Here is a 22,078-nt window from a genome sequence, read left to right as displayed (position 1 = left end):
AGGAAACAATCAATAGATGCCCAGGTAGTATTTAAAATATTTTCAGTGAAGTGAACTGAACTCAATATGTTGTCATGACATACTGAGATAGAACTGGGGACCCAAAAGCTCTTTGAGAACTAGATTTCCTTTTGGAACTTTAAAAGGATATGGCAAAGTTCTGAGGTTAGTTTAAAAAGAATACTTTTAAGAAGCTATTAAGGTCAGCAATCATTCAAAAATCATTTCTACATTTAGCTTTACCTTAAGTAAAGGAAGAAACTTCACATAAATGTTCAGAAGCTGGAAAAAAGAACCACTATTTTGCACTGCTTTTTTCTTTTAGCTGTTACAATACCTGTTCATGTGACCACGTCCGTTCTGAGCCATCCTTCACACAAATGTCTAGCCTCAGTTCAGTCCCTGTGGCTCCATGTTTGCTGTCCACACAGAGATTGGCTGCCACATTTCGAATCTGTAAGGTCAAGCATCAACATTTCACACCAAACCAGGCTGCAGAGCAGAGTCATCAAGATTATGGGGTTATGAATTTAGCTGTTGTAGAAACTGAGGGGCTTGAGATTCAGTTGCACAGAACTGGTTTTTACAGGGTATAACACCAGGTCTTGGAGTGATCTCTTCTTTTGAACAGCTTCAGAAGCAGCAGAGTTAGAAATACTCTGCTTAACAAATAAAAGGTAGGCCTGTATGAAATAGCCTCATGCAAAGAAACTAAGAGAAAAAAGGTGTGAAAGGTTCAAAGCTGAGTCTGGCAGTTTTTTTCACCTCCTACTGAACCAAGTGAGATAATGGTATTATAAGGACACAATTTCCAAATGAGACTCTCACAGGCTTCAAAGCAATATTGCTCTGAACACTCTGTCCCAGTGCTTGTTCTTCCTCTAACAGTAATGTCAATGTAGGTAAAGTCAGACAGCACTTTTCAAAATGCATAAAATTAAAGAGTACTTATCATGCCCACCCACAGAGGTTCCTCATGCTGTCTGTATGCTTCTGCAAACAAACTGCAGTGGGACTTATTCTTAAAAGGAGGCTGAAACAACTGAGTAATAACCTGTGACTATCAGTCACACCATTTATGCACCACTGCTCCTAAGGAGGTATTTCTAGAGAACTGGATTGAAAATGCATAGGCTGCCTTCTACTACTAAGGAGAGAAAAATGCCATATTTATTTTGAAATATCACGTACTTTTCCCCTTGAATACCTTGGCTGAGCTGCTTAAAAATGCTTCAGACACTGCCAAAGCAAAGAGGATTTCTTAAACTTTCCATTTCAACGAGATGCATAGACAGTAAGTAACCAAAGCCTATGCACATTCGTTATTCATTTGGCTGCACTTCAAGTGCCGTGTTCAGTTTTGGGCCTCTCATTACAAGAAAGACAACGCGGCCCTGGAGCACATCCAGAGAAGGGCAACAAAACTGTGAGGGGTCAGGAGCACAAGTCTTACTGGGAACAGCCGAAGGAGCTGGGATTGTTTAGTCTGGAGAAGAGAAGGCTCGGGGAGACCTCATTGCTCCTACAACTCCCTCAAAGGAGGTTGTGGCAAGGTGGGGTCAACTTCTGCTCCCACAAAACTAGTGATGGGACAAGAGGGAACGGCCTCCAGTTGTGCTAGGGGATGTTCAGCTTGGATATTCAGAAAAATTTCTTCTCTGAGAGAGTGGTAGGCATTGGATTGGGCTGCCCAGGGATGTGGTGAGGTCATCGACCCTGGAGGTATTAAAAGAAAGTTTAGATGTGATACTAAGGAACACGGTTTAGTGGGAAATACTGGTGGTAGGTGGATGGCTGGACTAGATTATCTTGGAGGTCTTCTCCAATCTTAACGATTCTATGATTCATGAAGCTGTATACAGATTCTGGATGTGCAACAGACAGTAGGGAGGTGCACATTTTTGACATTCCTGAAACTACTTTGATCCTTATTTTAAAAAAAGAAAAGCTAGATGCTGAACAGAGCTGAGGAGAGATTTGCAATTTTCAATGGAAATATTTTTTTTTTTAAAGCAGTCATCATTGCCATATTATATTAGACAAACATAAATATTGCTACTCTTAAATACGCCTTACCTCACAGAAAAGATAAAACCAAAACAGGATGGAAGACATCTCATCACAGAAAAGAGCACAGAGTACAACAGGGGTAAGCCTTGTGCTTGTAATACACATAGGAGAACTGCTTTGCTCTTTTTTATTATTATTTTGGAGAACTGGAATTTAGTCTATTCATCATGTTCTGAGAAAGATTTAGACAGATGGGAAAACAACAGGAACAGGAGGAAAAAAACAACCACCACAACGTTACCTTCAGGAAAGGCTTTAGGAACTGCATTTGCTTAGCCTAGAAAGGAGCAGATTGAGCAAGCAATGTGAGCAGCAGTTTGAGCTTAAGAATTCTGAGCCTTCACCAGTGCTCACAGGCATATTCTTTCAAAACACTGACAAGCATAGTTCTAGGGCATTCTTTCTCATTTCAGTGCAATAATATTGCTGCTAACCTGCCAGTACATACAGACAGATGCAGAAACCCAGCACTGAGCCCCACAGTAGAGTCACGTTAACTGAAAAAAGGATGAAAGGTAATAAGTCCTCAGTAACTCTCCCTTCATTTTCATATCATCCATCAGAAGATGGAGATAAGAACAATGAGTGGAAAAAGACCTATTTTTTTTTAATCTATTTTTTCTTACGTGAAAAAATTTCTCCAAGGATTATTTGGACTCAGATCTCTAAAATGAAAGAAAATACACTCCACATCTAATGAGTGCTCATTGGATTAAACGGCTGACATAATTTTGCCTAGATGACATTTCTCCATCCTGTTCTCATTCATTTGGATGTTGTGGTAAATGTATTCTAAGCATTTCTGGAAGGCTTTGAGCCAAAGCTACATTTAGGATATTCACTACTGGAATCCACTGCTTTTTTATTTCCTCTGTTCTTCCCTCTGCTCCTGAAAGGTTTTCTCAAGTTAGTTTTTGTTCTGGTTTGTTGCAGCCCACATGTTAATTCATCTTTTTGTTTTGTTTTATCCACCTTTTCAGCTGCAGAGGGGCAGTGGCTTGTTTCTCATTTTCTTTTTGTATTACAGGCATTTCAGTAAAGTCTGTGCTTTTGTTCTCTGGCATTCCTGTGCGGCGTTGGCAGAAACTAGAAACTGAACTGTGCCATCAAACTGCTGCCAGAACCATGGGGAATGTTCTGCTGAACACCAGCACTACGTTACCTACAAATCCCCTAAGATCCCTTCACAGAACAAGGAAGGAGAGCAGGATTGCAGCAAAGAGATGCTGTATTTTCACGTTTACATCAGTACACATTTGAACTGCTTTGTCTCCAGTCACACCACACAACGGATGTCAAATGTTTATGTTACAACTAGAAACATAGCTAGCACTCCTAATAGACTCCCATTTCCAACATTTGTAGCTGGGCAATTGTGGAGACATTTCATCTCTCATGTAGTTCTTAAAATATTATCCGAACACAGACACTGGGATGATGCTACTAAGAAAAGATTGTAGCCCTATCTTCTTATAGAGAGCAATTCATGTGTTCAAGCACAGATTCTAAAGGGCTCGTAGTGTCTCTATTCTATAGGGAAGGGGTAAGGCCAAAGGTATAGAGAGTTTTTCAGTGCTGCACCTACGTTTGGGAAATAAAGACTTACCAAGTGAGAGACATTTCTGCTGTTGTAACATCCAATTTCTGCTTTTTAAATGAGGTAGCAAGCCATTAGGAGAAAGGACTGCTTAAGTGTAGGTACAGTCCTTGGGGTTTATGAAAGAGAGTTAGACATTAAAACTAGAGCTTCTTTTCTCAACATTTAAAAAAAAGATGTTCATGAAGAGTAGTAAAAGCCTGGAAAAAGCTCAACTACACCATAAAAGTAGAAAGGGGAATACATTAAACAGGAGCTGGGGTGCTATAGGACAAAAGCTCTTTGAACCTAGGCTTTATGTTTGAAGAAGATATTTAAAGTTGTTGATAAATATTTCTACATTAACTTTTAGGGAAAAGAACAAAGGACTTACATACAAAAATATTTTTGGCAGATGTTGTCAGTATGGGCATCCACACTTGATTATTAGTTCCTGTTAAAGTATTTCAATTTAAACTCAGGGTTTGCTTGCTTTCTTAAAGTATTGGTGTTTTTCAGAGACGCACAGAGAAACTTCTCTATATTTACACACAGCAGAATATACTGTCTCCTAGATAACGTGACTGAAACAGAATTGTTTTTTTCAGAGTGCCTGGTATGACACTATGCTTTTGTTCTAGGAGAAAAAAAATGTTGATAGCACACCATGTCTATACTTATTGCTAAGCAGTGTTGTTCAGAAAAAAAGGCTGTTCCAGTTTCTCAACCTGCATTAATGAAGGGCTGGGAGGACTATCAGGAAAAGCAACAGCAAACAACCAGTTCTAAATAACCCAAAAAAGGGTGATAGTTAAAGAAAGATTTGCTTACCCATCCCAAAGAACAGGGCTTGCTGAATACTCCAGAATGAGAGATATCCAGATAGAGACCCTTCCCTTGTGACAGCCAGCCCTTAAATGAAACCTAGAGAGGGGTGGAACCTGGTGAAATGCTTTCACCTGTGCTCCCAGAGCTGGTTCTGTCCCTTCACTAGGTGCTCAATGATTGGCTCAGACTGTGACTTAGTAATTCCCATACAAAGGGACAGAATCAGGACAGATGATTTAAACTGGCCAAGGGGATATCCCATGCTATATGACATCAAGCAGAAAGAGAGTTTTGAAGGGGATGGGAGTTCATCTCACTCTCTTCCACTGCTCGAGACAGGAGCAGGGCACTGACTGGGGAGTAGTGAGCAATTCATAAAATCATAGAATGGTTTGGGTTGTAAGGGACCCTTAAGATCATCTAGTTCCAACTCCTCTGATGTATGCAGGAACAGTTCCCTCTAGACCAGGTTGCTCAAAGCCCCATCCAGCCTGGCCTTGAGAGCTTCCTGGGAGGGGGCAACCAGTATCTCTCTGGGCATCCTGTTACAGTGCATCACTGCCCCCACAGTAAAGAATTTCCTTCCTATACTTAGTGTAAATCTATTATCTTCCAGTTTAAATCCATTTCTCTTCATTCATTGCTACATGACCTTATAAAAAGTCTCTTCCAAGCTTTCCTGTAGGCCCCCTTCAGGTACTGGAAAGCTGCTATAAGGTCCCCCTGAAACCTTCCCTTCTCCAGGCTGAAGAGCTCCAAGTCTCAGACTTGCGCCCTCCTTGTAGAGGTGGTGCTCCAACCCTCTCATTATCCTCATGGCTCTTCTCTTCTCCTGCTCCAACAGCTCCACGTCTCTCTTGTGTCGGGGGCTTGAGAACTGGACTCTAGCTGGGGTCTCACAAGAGCAGACTTGAAAGGCAGAATCACCTTCCTCAACCATTACGCTTTTCTTGATGCAACCCAAGATACAGTTGGCCTTCTGACTGCAAGATCATATTGCTCATGCAGAGATTTTCATTAACTGATGCCCTCAAATCCTTTTCCTCAGAGCTGCTCTCAAGACATTCTCTGCACAGCCTGTGTTTGTGCTTGGGATGGGCTGGGCCCACCTCTCAAGCCTGTCCAGGTCCCTCTCGATAGCATATCTTCCCTCTTGCGAGACAAATGCACTACTCAGCTTGGTGTTGTCTGCAAACTTGTGAGGTTACACTCAATCACACTGTCCATGTTGCCTACAAAGATGTTGGACAGAACTGGTCTCAGCACCGATCCCCAAGGAATGCCATTCATCATCAGTCTCTACTTGAACAAAGAGCCATTGACTGCAACTCTGAGTGCGACAATCCAGCCAATCCCTTATTCAGTGAGTGGTCCATCCATCAAATCAATTTTTCTCCAATTTGGTGATCAAGATATCACGTGGGATGACGTAAAAAAAAAAGTCCAGGTAGGTGATGTCAGTCGCTTTTCCTTTATCTACTGATGCTGTAACTCCATCATAAAAGGTCACCAAGTTTGTTAGGCATAATTTGCCCCCGGTGAAGTTATGTTGGTAATCACTAATCACCCCAATTTGATTTTTCATGTGCTTTAGTAATGCCTTCAGGAAGATCTGCTGCACGATCTTGCCAGGCACAGCAGTGAGACTGACCTGTCTCACTGTCCCTGGATCATCATCTTTTCCCTTCTTGAAAAATGGGGATTATGTTTCCAATCTTCCAGTCAGTGGGAACTTCACAAGATTGCCATGACCTTACAAATATGGTGGATAGCAGCTTGGCAACTTCATTCACCAGTTTCCTCAGAACATGTGGAAGAATCTTGTTGGGTCCCATGGACTTGTGCACCTTCAGGTTCTTTAGACAGTCTTGAACCTGATCTTCACTTACAGCAGACACATCCTGCTTCTCCCAGTTCTTACCTTAGCATTCGGTAGCTTGGGTGGTGTGGCTCGAGCCCTTGCCAGTGAAGACCAAGGCAAAGAAATCATTGAGCATCTCAGCTTTCTCCATATCCATTGTGACCAGGCCTCCAGTCTCCTTCTGGAGAGAGCCCACATCTTCCCTGGCCTTCTTTTTATTGCTGCTATATCTGTATAATTTCTTCTCATTCTCCTTTATGTCTGGTTAGATTTTATCCAGCTTCTTTGTAGACCTCCCAGGTAACTCATTCTTGCTTTCACTCCTATAGACTTGCATTTTGCACTTCATGCATAACTTGCTATATACATTCATATATAAATATACATTGTCCTAACTGTTATCCTTTTCCTTTTCTGTATCTTGATAAATTGTTTTATCTCAGCCCACGAGTTCTATATTTTTTTTTTCCTCTTGATTCTCTCCTCCATTTCACTGGGAGTGGGGGGGGAGAGCAAGCAAGTGACTGCATGTCAAATGACTGCATGCATGCTGAATCACCAGCCAGATTAAACCATAACATTTGACCTACACTAAATTGACATTAGAGTTTTGCAGAAAGTCAGGAGTTACGTGATTTCATCTACTCTCCATGAGAGAGAGGCAGATTAAGATGGTCTGACTTCTTACACTGAAGAATGTAATAATTCCTGCAAGGTTTGCCCTTGAGAGTATGGGTGATGCTCTGCCTGCCTTGCAGCCCCACTGTAAGCCTAGGTCACCTCAGCCTTGAGGAAGGCAGGGGTTGAGTCACTCCCGGTAGCATGAGGGTCAGCTGTGTGTTCAATGTGCCCTAACTAGACGCACCAAAACCAAAAATGGTGAAGCAGAGCAATCTAAAGTTGTCTTAAAGTAATGAAGGAGGAGATGAAACTGCGGCTATCCTCACAGTGCCCAGTACAACGCAACAACATGAGAGGAACCTTGATGTTATCAGCCCATATAAACACTTTTCTTATATCTGACTCAATGCTGAAAATCAGAAAGTATCTGCAGCTCTTGGAAGACATTAACAACATCCATTTAAGTTGCTTTATTTGTCTGAGCAGCACTTAAAGATGATTTTAGTACATGCTTACATTCTCAGATAACCCTAGGGCCATCAATGTTTACAGATCAAATGAGGAGAAATGAGCCACCTTTCCTGCCAACAGATACATGGCAATTTTAAATGGATTTATCATTTGTGTGAGCCACAAAAAGGAAAAGCTGAAGTTGAAAGAAGTCACGCACTGCTAAAGACCTCTCTGAAGAAGTAGGACTCAGCTGTGCTGCATGACAGTGATCTTGACAGAAGAACTGTGAGAAACACAGCTGTGTGGCACTTGTTCTGTGCGCGATGGGGGAATAGCTGGTACAATGCCCATGTGACACTTGGTGGACTGGTACTGACTCATTAAGGCTATGAAAGTGAGACTTTAAAACCAAAAATAATCAGAGATTAGTGCATTCTTACATTTTAAACCCTTTTCAAATATACAAATATTTGATTTAACTTCATGCATGACATTTTCAAGCCACGGCTGTAAAACAATTCTATAAAATCCATGAGGTCTGGACTGAAAAATGAGTATTTTCAGGTCCTATAGCTCAGAACTGCTGCAGTGACTGACTTGCTTTGTATTAAATCATCAAATAAGAAGTTTATGCAACAACAAATGAAACCAAGCTTAAATATTTCCCTTTCGACTCAGTAAAACAAATCAATCTTTTCATATCACCCTGACAATAGGATTAGTAAAGTCTAAAACAAATTACAATGGCTGACAGTATATGATTGATTTACTGTAAAATATGTTTCCAAAGATACTGTTGGAAGCTGTGCAACACACTTGCAGTGGCTTGTAGATTTAGGAGTATTTCCTAAGAAAACATTTAATGTACAAATCTCACCTAATGCAGCTATTGTTCTTAACTTCCTTCAGCAGGATTTCCAATACACATTACAAATAAATTATTGCACCTTTGAAAGAGAATGGAATGGTTATTACTGTTTTTCAGCTGGTAGCACACTTTCCAACATATTTTTAAGAAACAAAATCTAATTTAAAATTTGCCTTTTTTTTTTCCCCATGGTGGGAGAGAAAACAGTACAGTAATCTTACCCAAAGAATTGATGATCACTAACCTTAACCTGCCTGGATTCATCATTGCACTGCCATGCTGCACATATTTCAGATGTTAGAAGGCAGAGCAAAATATAAAATGAAAGATACACCCTGCCAACTACAAAGGACAAAAGGCACAAACAAGAACAAGAGATAAGGTTGCGTTGAGGGTAGTGGAGACAACTAGTTCTGTTTCTCAGATCTACTTCTCCTCTATTGTGAATAGATTTTGAGAGATTTAGGTATCAGATTTTAAGAGACTTTGCAGAAAGAGAGGAATTACGAATAGGTTGTTTACCAGATGTCTGATTTTACACCACATAGCTTCTACTATCTGTGCATCAAAATACTAGAGCACAAGAATGCCTGAGACCTCTTGTTTATTCTTCCTCAGACTGATACAAAGTCTTCCCAAGCGCAAGCAGAGAGAATACTAAATGGCAGTCAGCCTTGGCATAGACTTCTAGTGTGTTTAGTCAGCAAGGTTTCTAGAACTGCTTGATTCTTACAAAACAGTAACACACATCTGTGTTCCTCTGTCTGTTTCTGGTTATGGCAGCCATTGACCTCCAATTTTAAGTTCTTACCAAGAGTCAACAGATTAATTAAAGCTTCACAGGAATGTGATAGTCCAGGGAAAAATAGAGTGGTAGGACTGGAACTTCTCTTTTACGTCAGAGAGAAACTATATTTGAGAGGAAACAAAGCCTTCAGTCTTTGTTTCCTTACTAAGAACTCAGTAAGTACTTTTAAGGTACAGATTAGTTACCACTGCTATGATGTACAATTTACTATCATGAACTCATGCTTTTATGCAAGGAATGCATCAATAATGATGTGAGCAGAATTAATATCTGAATCCCAATTTCTTCTACTTAAATCCTGTCACTGAGAGAAGAACTGTTTGGCTGTCTATAGAAGTTATAGATCGCATGATCACAGTCCTTGAAGAATGCACATGTATGCATGTGGAAGACCATGAAAGTGGACATAGAAGTAATGACAACTCTGATCAAGCCTGGCTTATACTGAGCATCTCCAGTAAAATGAGAAAGAACTCAGCACAGATATTCTTACGCTGTTTAAACAGCAGCAAAATACAGGACGAAAGTCCTTCTTATAAATCTTAACAGATCAAGAGGAAAAAGCTGCATATGCATCACCTTCAAGATGCAATGAATCAGCAGCAGCTTCTAGGAGTAAAAGGCCACTGAGACTTCCAGTACAGCTATGGAAGTCATTTCCTGCCCCTGCACTCTTTGTGTTTTCATTTTACCTACACAAAACAAACTGCCAAAAAGAGGGTTTGCCATATCTCTGCTCTTCAGAGAAGTCTGTAGGCAGATCTTAGAGTATGGTTGGAGAGTTCCATGAGGCTGTTAGTTTGCTCACTGCTCAATGGATGCTCAGATACTAGCTTCCCTTTCCTCTCCTTTCCCTTCCCTTTTCCCCAAAAGATGCATTCCATTTGTCTGCTTGTGGAATCTACAAAATGCAGACCACAAGTTCAGCAAAATTTGTCTTTTTAAGAGAAATGCAGCAAGGCTCCACTTTTCATATTCACATATATGATCAAAACAGACCAAACATAACTGCACCTGCACAGTGATCCTGGTGAACTGTAAGCCTAGGAGGAGGCATATGAGCAGATTTGCAAAAATACAGTATTGACTTCAGACCTCCTTTTTGCTAATGAGACTCTAAAATCAAGTTGTGATATGCAATAACGAGTGCTACATATTCTTTTCCATGTTCTTGCTCTCAATGGGCATGTATCTTATGGCCTGTACACACTAAATTGTAATGAATTATAAAATGGACAGCAACAGCCCTAAGACATGACAGTTCCTTGTTTTAATGGCTAATTTCGGGATGAACTCCTTAATAACACTGGTTATCTAAGGTGCTAAATATAATTTCATACTTTTAATTTCCTGTGATGTAAAATGTCAGGCTCATTTAAATTTCTTCTGATTTGTATTCCTCACCTCCCCCCAGGCAGCAGGTGGAGGCTCCACAGGTGGGTAATATTTGGGGACATCCCAAGCCACTGCAGCCATGAACCACTTGAAATCTTTACATTTCAGGTGCTTGCGAAGCTCCTTCTGGGCAGAGATGTCACCAGTCGAGAGATGTCTGTACTCGGGCCGTCGCTGGTAGATGTACTCTGCAAACTCATCCATCCATGTCTCTGCCACACGCTTCAGGTTCTGTGCAGCAGAAAAAAAAACAAATACTGATTTTTTCATGCATTGACTGAAATTATATCCCTGATGGGGATAATTAAACAAACAAAAATTAATAGCCTATATATCTTGTAAGCTTAACAAGTTTAGTTTTTCATTCTTAACATATAGAAGAATATCAGTAAAGATATGCTACCTTCATTAAAGTGCAGAGTAGCCACTACATAATATTAAATATCCTGTTTTCCTGCTGACTTGGTAATATAAAGTCTTTTCTCTGATGAACATATTTTACTCCCTATTCCTTAAGCATCTTCACACAGGCTTTGATTAATGCTGTATGTTAAACAGATTTTCTTTCAGCTGCTCAGATTTGCATTTGTGCCTTTTCCTGTTAGCTTGCAACGTACTAATGAATTAATAGTTCAAACTATTTCTTCTGTATCTCACTTCACATCTGAAAGGCATCTAAACCTTAGCCATCATATGGCTTCTTTGCCTTGTTTTCACATTTCCCCAGTCTTGGTTAACTTCTCTTCACCAAGCTGCATCCCCTGTTGCCTCCTCAATTTTCTTTAGGGAGATTTTAGAAAATTCCCCTAGAGTGGAGGTCTAGTTGCCCTGCTCCCTTTCCCAAAATTACATCTCAGTTCATGCCCACATTTTGGGTATGAATTACATGCTTATGCATGTGGACAAGCAGTCACAACCTTATTGTGCTCCACCTCCTTTTTGGTTTGGAGCTTTGGACCGGAAGCTTTCCTGTACTACTATACCAGTAGATCTGCAAAAGCATAGCGCATAACCCTGGAGAGGAGTTGAGGCAAAGCAACTTAAGGGACAGGCATCCTGGGCTTTCTGCACTCATCCTGTAGACATAATCAAGGGCCATTTTTACATGAATCCCAGTTCTGGCTTATGTCCCACAAAGTTTATTTTTGTTGACACTTTACAGAAAAGAAAACTACCAGTTTTCTTGTGTAAGAATTTGGCCAAAGTAATTAAATTAGCTTGCTGAAATTATAAAACAGAAAAGACTTGCAAGAAAAACTCCCAGGCAGGTAAGACTGAAAGAAGTAAGTTTTATTTTGTTTAGCATCATGGAGTCTAAGTAGCTGTGGGATAAGGGTGGGAATTTTCTCCATTTCTGTATGTTATTTTTCTACATGAATTTATATGCAGATGTTGAAGTGGAATACAGATTTAGTCTATTCTGTATTTCCACAGCAGCCCAATAACCTCTTATCTCACTAATAAAGCAACATCTTGCAGGATGACACTGACATGCTGAAGTATTCTTATTGCTTTGTTTGTAAAAACAAGATAATAAAATTTTGTAATATTCTTTTTATAGAACACTAACTGCAAAATGCTGAGATTTGCTCTGTAATAAGCTGGAGGACAATATGCATCTGATTATCAGCAACATAAGGTAAAGCTTCCTCTCAGAACATCCTTTGCATATAAGTTAGCCTGATTCTTACTCTGATTTGCTCTTGAGATTAGTTTGAAAGATCCTTTCTTGAATTTTATTAACCTGCACAAACTAGAAGTCTTTGAATTAATAAGACTGATCTGAATATAAAGACAGCAAGATACAGAATGAACTTTTAGCTGAAATTGCAAGATAAGTTTCTAGGTGTTTTGTCTCTGTGAAGAAAATACATTAAAACCTGCAGGGGTAAAGCCAGCACAATTAAAGAAGAAATCACATCACTTCTATCCCTACACAGAAATGACTCATACCTCACATAAGATTGCCTTTTATTGTAATTGAATAAAAACCTACATTTCTTTACAAGATATTTGAATTCAAGAACATGTGAACTGGGTCGGACGAAGAAAGTCAGAATAAACTTAACAACACATAAATAACAATCCCACGCTTTTGGCAGAAACCACATAACATATTCATCTTCCAAGTAGAAGTACTATGTGATGAGACTTTGTAGATGAGACCAAAATATGCTTAAGTATATTAAACTCAAAAACTAAAATCCAGAAAACAAGTGTGATCCTTCTAGCACGTTTTCCACTTGTATATACTGCACGCCTCATTTATTATAATGCAAATAAAGTTCAAGACTGTTCTAGAAAATATCATACTACTTTTTTGGTAATCTCTCTATCTCATAGTGTCATTTCCATATTAAAAAGCATACAGTAAAAGTACAGTAGAAACATTTCTTAGGAAAGAAAAATTTAAAGTAACTTCAGACATATCCCACAGGTTTTATAGAAGACTGCTGGAATTTTCTCCTGTTATTTGGCTAATCCAAAAGAACTGCATTCTTCCCTAGATGATTGTAACTGAATGAGAAAGGAGTCAACAGACATGCTGCATATTATTATACTTGCTTATTAGCTCAAAATTCCCATTCACGCATTAAAATCTCTTTGTTTTCCAACAAACCCTTCCTTCCTCTTTCTCCCTTCCTTTCTTTCCTGTGATGGTGGGAACTTATCAAACTTGAGGAGAATACAGTTCTGCACACCACTCCCCAAGTATCAGGGAAGCTACTTTACCCATATATCATAGAATATCCTGAGTTAGAAGGAACCAATAGGGGTTCCTACTACCTAAGCTTCAAATCCAAAATTGAAAGTGATATCCAAACGCCCCTTAAACTCTGGCAGCTCAATGCCATGCCCACTGCTCCATGGTGCAGAATCTTTCCATAATCCTCAGCCCAACATTTCCCTGACACAGCTCCATGCCATTCACTCAAGCCCTGGTGCTGCCACGAGAGAGCAGAGCTCAGTACTACTCTTCTGCGCCCCTTGTAAAGAAGCCACAGGCTGCCATGAGACCTCACCTCCATCTCCTTCTCTCTAGGCTGAAAAAACCAAGGGATCTCAGCCGCTCCGCACATGCCTTGCCCTCCATACCCTTCACTATCTTTGTAGCTATCTTTTGGAAGCTAAGTTTCATGCTCTTCTCACACACCAGTGCCAAAACCTGCACAAAGTGCTGAAGGTGAGGCTACACCTGTACAAAGCAGAGTGGGACAATCCTTTCTCTCATCTGGCTAGCAGTACTGGGTCTGGTGCACCCTTGGGCTCCTTTGGCCTCCAAGGCACAGTGTTGACTCAAATTCAACTTGTCTTTAACCAGAACCCCTAGATCACTTTCTGTGGGGGCTGATCTCCCGCCTTCTGTCACCTAGTCTGTACATATATAAAGGGCTGCTCCATACCAGATGCAGAATTCAGCATTTGCTCTAATACGTCAAGATCTCTCTATAAGACCTCTCTACCTTTGAGGGAGTCAACAAATAGCTTCCTCCATTTCAGTGTTTGTAAGACCAGTATGCATACATTATAATAAATGTTATAAAGCATTGGATGATCAATGAGCATACAGAAAAGTTAGGTTTAGTAAGATTACCATGTTAGAAAGATAATAAAAATAAATGGAAAGCGCTCACCAGTTTTATAGGCTTACAATAAACTCCACAAGGAGCAACCTCCAGAAAGAGAGACCCATCCTTATTGGCAGTCAGTCCTTAAATGGGGGTCTAGGAGAGGTGGAGCCAGGCTCCACCCCTTCTGATCACACAAGTGAATTGCCTTCACCTGTGCTCTCACAGCTGACTCAGTGCTCAATCCAGGTGGTCAATCAGAGTTTCAGGCCATGATCCAGCAGTTCCCCTACAGCGTTATTCACAACCGCACTTTGTGTGCTTTCACATACACCTTTGAGTCTTGCAGCCAGCTCACTGATTAAAATGTTGAAGAAAACTGGCCCTAAAATGGAACTCTACACCATTCCACACCAATGACTAGCAACCAGCCTGATGTACCTCCACCTCCTATAAACAATCCTTTGAGCCTGACCCATTAGCCAATTGTTCACCCACTGCAATCTTCATTTGTCTAGCTGCATGCTGGACATTTTATGCAGAAGGATATTGTGAGAAAGAGTGCCAAAAGCTTTGCTGAAATTCAAAAATATTGTATCAACCACTTCCTTTGGTCATTTTGGTGGGTAACCTTGCCATAAAAGGAAAAAAAGTTCATAAACAGGCAACCCATGTTGCCTGATTAATGATTGTGTTGTGCTTTTCAGTAACTCCCAGAGTAATCTTCTCCATAATTTTACCAAGCACTGAAGTGAGACTGACAGGATCTAAATCTATTTAAAACTGTGTTCCTTAGTTCTTCCAAAATCTATGCTTCTCTTCTATGCTAAAAATTTTCCACACCTTGGCAGATTCTATAAGGAAACTGTATGTTCTTAGCATGTTTATACATTACCATCATTAGCTGAACCTGTATGAGGCAGCCCTTTGAATTTCAATAAGTATACTTTTAAAAATATAAACTCCTTATTTGCTAGCTCTAAACCTCTGGACTATTTAGGAACATGATTGTAAGCAGCCCTCCCCCTGAAGAAGTGGAAAGCTCTTTCTGAAGTTGGTTGTTACAAGAAGAAAGCATTCTGTATCCAAACACTTTAAAGAGGTTTGCTGTCTTCAGTTAACAAGAGATTCTGATCTTTATTTTCACTACAGAAGCTTAGTAATCACAACATTTCACTTTAACATAAACACCTACAGACCAGTAACAGAATCATCAAATAACAGTTAACCCCCATATTTAGATTGAATGAAGTCAGGTAGATCAAATTCTGTAAGCTAGCCCAGAGTAGCCTTACACAGTCAAAGGCAAACATCATTCACATTTCTACTTATACTGTAATAACTTATCGTGTCCTTGGAGATGAATGAGCTCTGCTGAGTTGAATATTGCAGTTCTGCGGCTGTCTAATATTGTGAGAAGTTGCCCTATGAGAAAAACCTCCTAGGAACACAACTTCTCCACACACATTTCAATGAGATTCTAGTTTCCTACTGACCTTACCAACAGAAAGGAAGAGGCTCACAACTGAAATATGAGAGAAGTCATCTTACTTTAAGGCTTACTTGTCAAGTGACATACTTGCAAGGAAGTGATTTCAAGTCCTTTATAAGTCTCTTCGAGAACTGATTTTCCCACTATCTGTGACAGACATTGTGGAGGAAGGAGGACTGTGTCATGTCCTCCTTGCCTGAGCCTTGAAATGAGGCTAGATACATTCTGGAGCATGTGCCCTTATTAAACTCCATAAATGAGAGGGAACAGATCTTGACAGAATATGAATTAAAGCAGGTGCCAAGCCATTTGACACTAGGAGAACTTCGTAATGTATGAGACTTAAAAGCCTACGAGATCAGATGGCATTTTGTAGATGCCTTACAGCACTCCAGTCTCATAGTAAGGTTAATCTACAAAGAAATTAAAATAAACAAAAGTTGGCTTGAATCTCTCAATTTCTAACTTTGATAATATTTGCATAATCTTCTACAGAAAAGAAGTCTTTTAAATGCCAGATTCTAAAATGCCTTTTCAATTATTTTTATCAGCAAGAATAATCAGTTTGGGGATCTCTCATGATGTGGTAGATCATATGTGCTTGGATTCCTTTACCTCAATCTGAACACCTCACCTAAATGCATTCTGAGTGGATAAATGAAATATGTTTCTACAGCTGAAAAACTGCTGTTGCTTCGCAAACTTCTACTCATTGCAAGGCTACAGATGATCAGCCTAGTTAAGCTGGAGTTTTAATTGAAGAGGAAAAAAAAAATAAAAAAAAAATAATAGGAGTAATTAAATGTGGACCAGTTCAATACTAAATAGTTACATGAATTAGATACACAATATAAGGAAGTCACTGGAATTGTAGATAGACACTTGAAGAGTTTCTCAAGACCTATCCACGACAGATCAGTGATGACTTGTCCTCTCTCATCATAGTCAGTGGAAAGTTTCTCCATGATAAAAAGTAAAGCCCAAAGATATTTGAGAAGATGCATACTTCTACGTGTAAGGTTGTGACTACCACCTAGAAGCTGAGTGATGCATGCAAGGGTCATATCAGCCTCAGAAAGACTCATTCATCAGCTGCCATCAGTTGTCCATGCATGCATTTTTGAAGTGGTTACATTTTGAGGCGCTGCTACAGCATTGTTCTTTGACAAATCCTTTATTATTGGGCTTATATTTGAACAAGTTTTCCTTGTTTTTTTATATAAATCACACATTCAAAACTGGAACTTTGTGTTAGATTTTCTTTCAGCAGTGTTCTACAACAAGACGGTAAGTTACAATGTCACTGACATCCAGACTTCAATAAAGAGTTGAAACTACTCGACTGGAGAAAAGAGAAAGAAATATTTCATGTACTGTTTTGTCCTGTTCACATTCCACAGTAAGTGGGAAACATGCATCTCTTTGATCAAATGACAGCTCCTTCTTTCAGCTCCTTCTTTTTAAGGATGCAAGATTGTCCACCTTTTTCAAGAGACATGTTATTACCAAAATTCAGTGAGAAGGTGGGCACTGGTTAGCAGGTTGGAAAACTGGACTGGGGGAGACACATAGCAAAGGACAGATTCATAAATATTTTTTCTGAGCAAGGTTAAACTAGAGTGGTCCCTGAGAAGAGAGAGGTAATTCCATACTTCATAACAAAAGTGTTACCCAGAGACATACTACTGCACACTGCAAACCTGCAAAACTCCATCCCAACAGTTACATCTTTTCCAATTCATGTTCTTGATGCAGCAGTTAAGCTATCATTAAAATGCAATTTCTGTTTTCAGTTTCTCCAGATGTTCCTAAGTATGTTTTTGTTATCCAGTGGCACTATAATAGTGCTACAGTTCTCTTATTTGTTTCACTTCACCTACATAACTGTTTCCTTCTGATTCTGTGACTATCTCATTCTTGGAATGAAACCAACCCTAATCCAAATCCACAGACTTTGCTTTTGTCAATATTCAACTACCATGGGAACAGGTGCATCCTGCAATGAATTCCTGTTGTCCTACATTTAACCCGGCCATTTTCCAGGAAGCTGTATGTCACCAGCAGACACACACACATCTGGTGTTGTTTCATGTGTCACAACAGTCTTGTCCCTCATCAGCAAGGACATCAAAAATCACTTTCAATTACATCAGTCAAACATGAGTCACTGTAGCATGCCTAGAAACTTCAAATATGAAATGTAAGAGGGGATACAACTGTTTATTTGCTAAAAATAATGCGACAATCTCTGCCACAACCAACATATTTCTTCCTAATAACATTCATACATGTTATTTCTACCCACTTCATCTTCCCATTTTAAATGCTCTCTATTGTTTATTTTGTGAAGTACAGTGTTGTTGTTGCTTCAGGACAGATATCTTTTTTTATGTTTGGTAGCAGCTGCATTTCATTTGGCTAGAAATAACATAATGTACAGTTTGTTTTACATAAGAAGTATTTAAAAAGCACACTGGGATCCAGCCAGCCAAGAGAACTATACTTTATGCTCTTCTGGCAAATGGGTAATATAAAGTAACAATAAATCACTGCGAAAAAGGAGAAAAAGCATGACTGGAGGAACCTATTCAACAAGTATGGATTAATATGACAGAAGCAGCAGAATACAAATCCTCACAGCTCTCGCAAGGAGAAAAACAGTACCCTAAACCTGAATGTCACGCAAATGCTCCTCCTTCAGTGACAATCATTACTCTTTTCTGTACATTTATACAGTGGAAGCATAATAAAGTACTTCCTGGACACCAAGTACAACTTTGTGATGTACAGATCTCAATATCTGCCCACATCGATTATGGCCAAATGGGGGCTTTCTTCCATTCCTTTTCTTGCCTAACTCCCTTTTTTTTTTTCTTTGGCATTAGGCAGTGCTACTGTTTGGCAGCCTTTTCTTTCTCTTTCTTTCTCTCTGACATCTTGTTTTGGTCCTTTGTATATAATCATGTTTAAAACTTAATTAGCTTTCATTCCAGTAATGGTTTGCATTCGTGTAAAAAAGCAAGCAAATAAAGAGATGCCTGCAGGTGTAAAATAAAAACTTCTTGATGGAAGACAGTGCACTAACTAGGTGACAAAGCTGGTGGTGTATATAAATAACTCTCGTGGGAGTTAGCACAGCACAGCTGGCAGAGAAGCAAGAGACTGTTTTCAGCCTGTATACTGTGAATACCTAAAACTGAAATTCTAGAGATATCACCTGAAAACAGCCAGAATTTCATTCTTTTTAGCAATGTTTGTATCTCTACCCTCCCCCCCCCCCCCCAAAAAAAAAAAAAAAAAAAAGTTAAATCTACACTTTGAAAAAAGGGAAGAGGTGGCTGGAAAAAGCCAGCTGTCACTAAAGGACACATCTCTGCTCACTTGAGGCTGGACTGTGGGGTTCAGTGGGCAGCAAGCTCTGTATGCACACATGGTGCATTGCCAGGACGCTCCCTGCCTCAAGCTCTGCCTGCATGTCTCTTCAGCCTGTTTGTAAGGCAGCTGTGGGGAGAGAGAGAGTAGAGAAAGTAGAGCACATCGTCCTCTCAGCCACTCTAGAGATAAATGTTTCAGAAAGGTATAAATACAAACTTTATTTACTGATGCCTGCTCCTCTACAGGAAGCAAAACAATGGTGTAACATCTGCTTGCTACTGTGATGCCCACTTTGCAGACTCATACTTGGTAGCCTACAGTCCACCTTTGCTGATAATCCTAGAAGAGAGTTCAGCAGTTTGTTTCCAGACACATTTCTTCAGCTACATAACGTGGCTTCCAGTGCCAGGCTGTTGAACAAACACTAGAAAGTGTGCTAAGCACTAAGGAGGTCACTATGAAAGTACCAGCACTGCCCCTAAGCAGCATGCCACATCTATTGGTTTGTACTCCAGTCACAAGAAAACAGCCCTATAAGCTTCTCTTTACCTGTTTCTCCTCTGTCCTTTAACTTGTCTGGAAACAAAAGAAAATGTTGAAGGGCTGCTTTAAGAAAATGCCCAAACACTATCTGCAGCTGGAAAAAAAAATATTAAAATAAATGATCATAATATTAAAAGAAGCTCTGCCAAAAAATGCAAATGTTGTCACAGCACCAGATGGTTTAGCTACATTTCTTTATTTAAAGAAATCATCTTTTCAAAGCCACTGAAAAAGGCTGAGAGAATGGTTCAGGTGGGAATCTGAACCCACCTTTAGCAGCTGAATTCCTGAAACAAACTCTTTCAAGTCCCAATTCAGCAACACTGTGTAATGAGGCAAATGTCATCGGGCTTGTGTCTGTTGGGTCAGAGGATCACTGTGCTCTGGGATCCCATGTCCTGGAGTGCAGGGAGGAATTCAGTTTAAGATTAGGATTCACCATGCTGTTGGGTTAGCATCCAAACGTGAACTTCAGTGGGATTGCCCTTCCCTTCAGCAAGGCCTAATGCTCTAATGTTCTGAGTTAAGGCTAAAATGCTGTGTAAGATACCTGTAAATGAAAAAAAATTCTCTGGATATATTTTGAAATTCTGAGTTCATCTCTGTATATCCTATTGAAAGTGACTGCTTATTAACAATTTTCTGATAGCTCTGACAGAATCATGAATAGAAAAATCCCCCCGCCCCAACAAGAAGCAAAATAAAATAAATAATTTTCTGGGATACATCTAAAAGAAATCACTAATTGAATTTTAAGGTCTAACTTCATAGGTAACTCAGTAAAAAAAAAAAAAAAAAAAGGCTTAACTGTAACTCTTAAAAAAAAATAGGAACAGGGAAGAATGTCATAAAGCAACTAAAGCAGCCCAGTCAAATAATTCAGAAGTTCTTAACAGGACAATGACTTGTGTGGGGTTCTAAGATTTGAGGCCTAGTTTGCTATACTTTACGTAAAATAAACAAATAAAAGCAACTATTAGTTGCTGCAGTGTTGTACAGAGGGTGACTGAACAAATGAATGAATGAATAATTACATGGTACTTCCACACTACAATGAGGAATCACTTCTGTCATCTGCATGCTCATTAATCTCATTTTATGTGCAATTACCTGTAAATTGGGCCCCTGGCAAGCAGTGACATCCTGAGACATCTCCAGAAAAAGCTTTGTTAAAAAAGCTTTTGCATTTGTTTGTGACTGGTGTTGGTCTAGTATTAAATGTGTTGGTTGGTGGCCGAGCCTGTGGTGGTGGGGGGTTGGAGATTCATGATCTTTGAGGTCCCTTCCAATCCGGGCCATTCTGTGATTCTGTAACGACCTGTTTTATAAATCTACTACGCATGTTTACAGTTTACTTTACTTCTGTACAGCAAATGTTTTACAGACATAGGTGGATTTTTTTCAATGCATAAGGTATGTGTAGGCCTGTCAGGTCTAGAATGACAGAAAAGAAGGAAAGAAATACAATAATAAGGATATAGAAAATTGATGTAATGACACCTGCTATTGTGTGTGGTACACTAATGGTTATTTACTGATGGGGAAGGCAGAACACGGTTTTTGACAAGTCTTTCATTTTATAAATCAAGTTATCCTCATGGCAGATCATAGCTTTTTAAAAATATACCTAAGCTGGTCAGATATTACATAGCTAGCTGAAATTGCATGTTGAAACTTGCTACTAAAAGATGTAAACAGGTGAAATGCTACAAGAAGAGAAGGTAAAATGGGCAAACATAGGCTGAAACAGCTTGAAAATAGATCCATGGCATGTCTAGAAGCTCCATCTTTCTAACTTGTCCCTTTGTCACTTGTGCTGGTGTTGAGGGACAGGATGAGGACATCCATGCTTCTTTAAAGCAGTATCTGCACAACAGAAAGCTCTCTCTTGACAAGTGAAGGGGCTACTGCAATCATTTACACAATCTCAGTTGGGCTTCCTATGGCTTATTCCCTTGTGAACTGCACCTCCAGCATCCTTCTTTACACACCAGAAGATGGAAAAGGATTTAGCGGAATGTTTTATGGAAGCAACTAAGTACTGAAAATATTGCAGAGATAATACTTCTAGGTATTCTTTACTATGCTATCCATTATATTATTGAACTGGAGGGAAGTTTCAGACAAAATATTTTTACAGGCAAACTACATTCTTTGGAGAACATCATGATATTTGGAGAATAAGGTAATGATTGTTGAAAAATCTAGGCAATATGCCATAGCATTATTTTGGCTAACAGCTCTTTCTGGAGCAGTTTATTCAAAACCACAAATGGCCTGTTTCAAAGGGATTGACATATGAAAGATGAGTATGTACTTGCTTTTGATTTTCTGGATTGGATGACAGAAGGAGAATATTTTTGGGCTTAAACACAACGTTATGGTTCAGGGTCCTTTCTTCCTTGGCTAGTTATTAAGATAGCCCCAAACACTAAAACGTACAGAAGATCATGTACTGTTGGCAACCTTGATACAATGTATCTTAACAGACATATTTTGATTTAGAATACTGTACCAGAAAAAAATTAAAAACCTGGAAATTCAAATTTTCTTTCAAATTTTAACATATGCCAGAAATTTACCTCAGCATCATCATATTTCAGATTCTAACAGATGCAA

General features: G+C 39.5%; 1 protein-coding gene across 8 annotated transcripts in view; it reads right to left on the bottom strand.

The window, feature by feature from the left end:
* The window catches only part of GALNTL6 (polypeptide N-acetylgalactosaminyltransferase like 6), a 487,138-nt gene that overhangs the window by 69,020 nt on the left and 396,040 nt on the right, over positions 1-22,078 (bottom strand). For all 8 annotated transcript variants that reach the window (XM_048943578.1, XM_048943577.1, XM_048943579.1 and 5 more), the window contains 2 exons: positions 10,490-10,711; positions 338-454 (listed from right to left, as the gene is read on the bottom strand). In XM_048943578.1, the coding sequence (XP_048799535.1) occupies positions 338-454; positions 10,490-10,711 (339 nt within the window). The remainder of the gene's footprint in view (positions 1-337; positions 455-10,489; positions 10,712-22,078) is intronic.

This window comes from Lagopus muta, chromosome 4 (genome assembly GCF_023343835.1).
Source record: "Lagopus muta isolate bLagMut1 chromosome 4, bLagMut1 primary, whole genome shotgun sequence".
In the NCBI taxonomy this organism is placed as follows: Eukaryota; Metazoa; Chordata; class Aves; order Galliformes; family Phasianidae; genus Lagopus; species Lagopus muta.
Note: the sequence above shows the minus strand (reverse complement) of the source record. Positions and strands in the feature narration are given on the sequence as shown.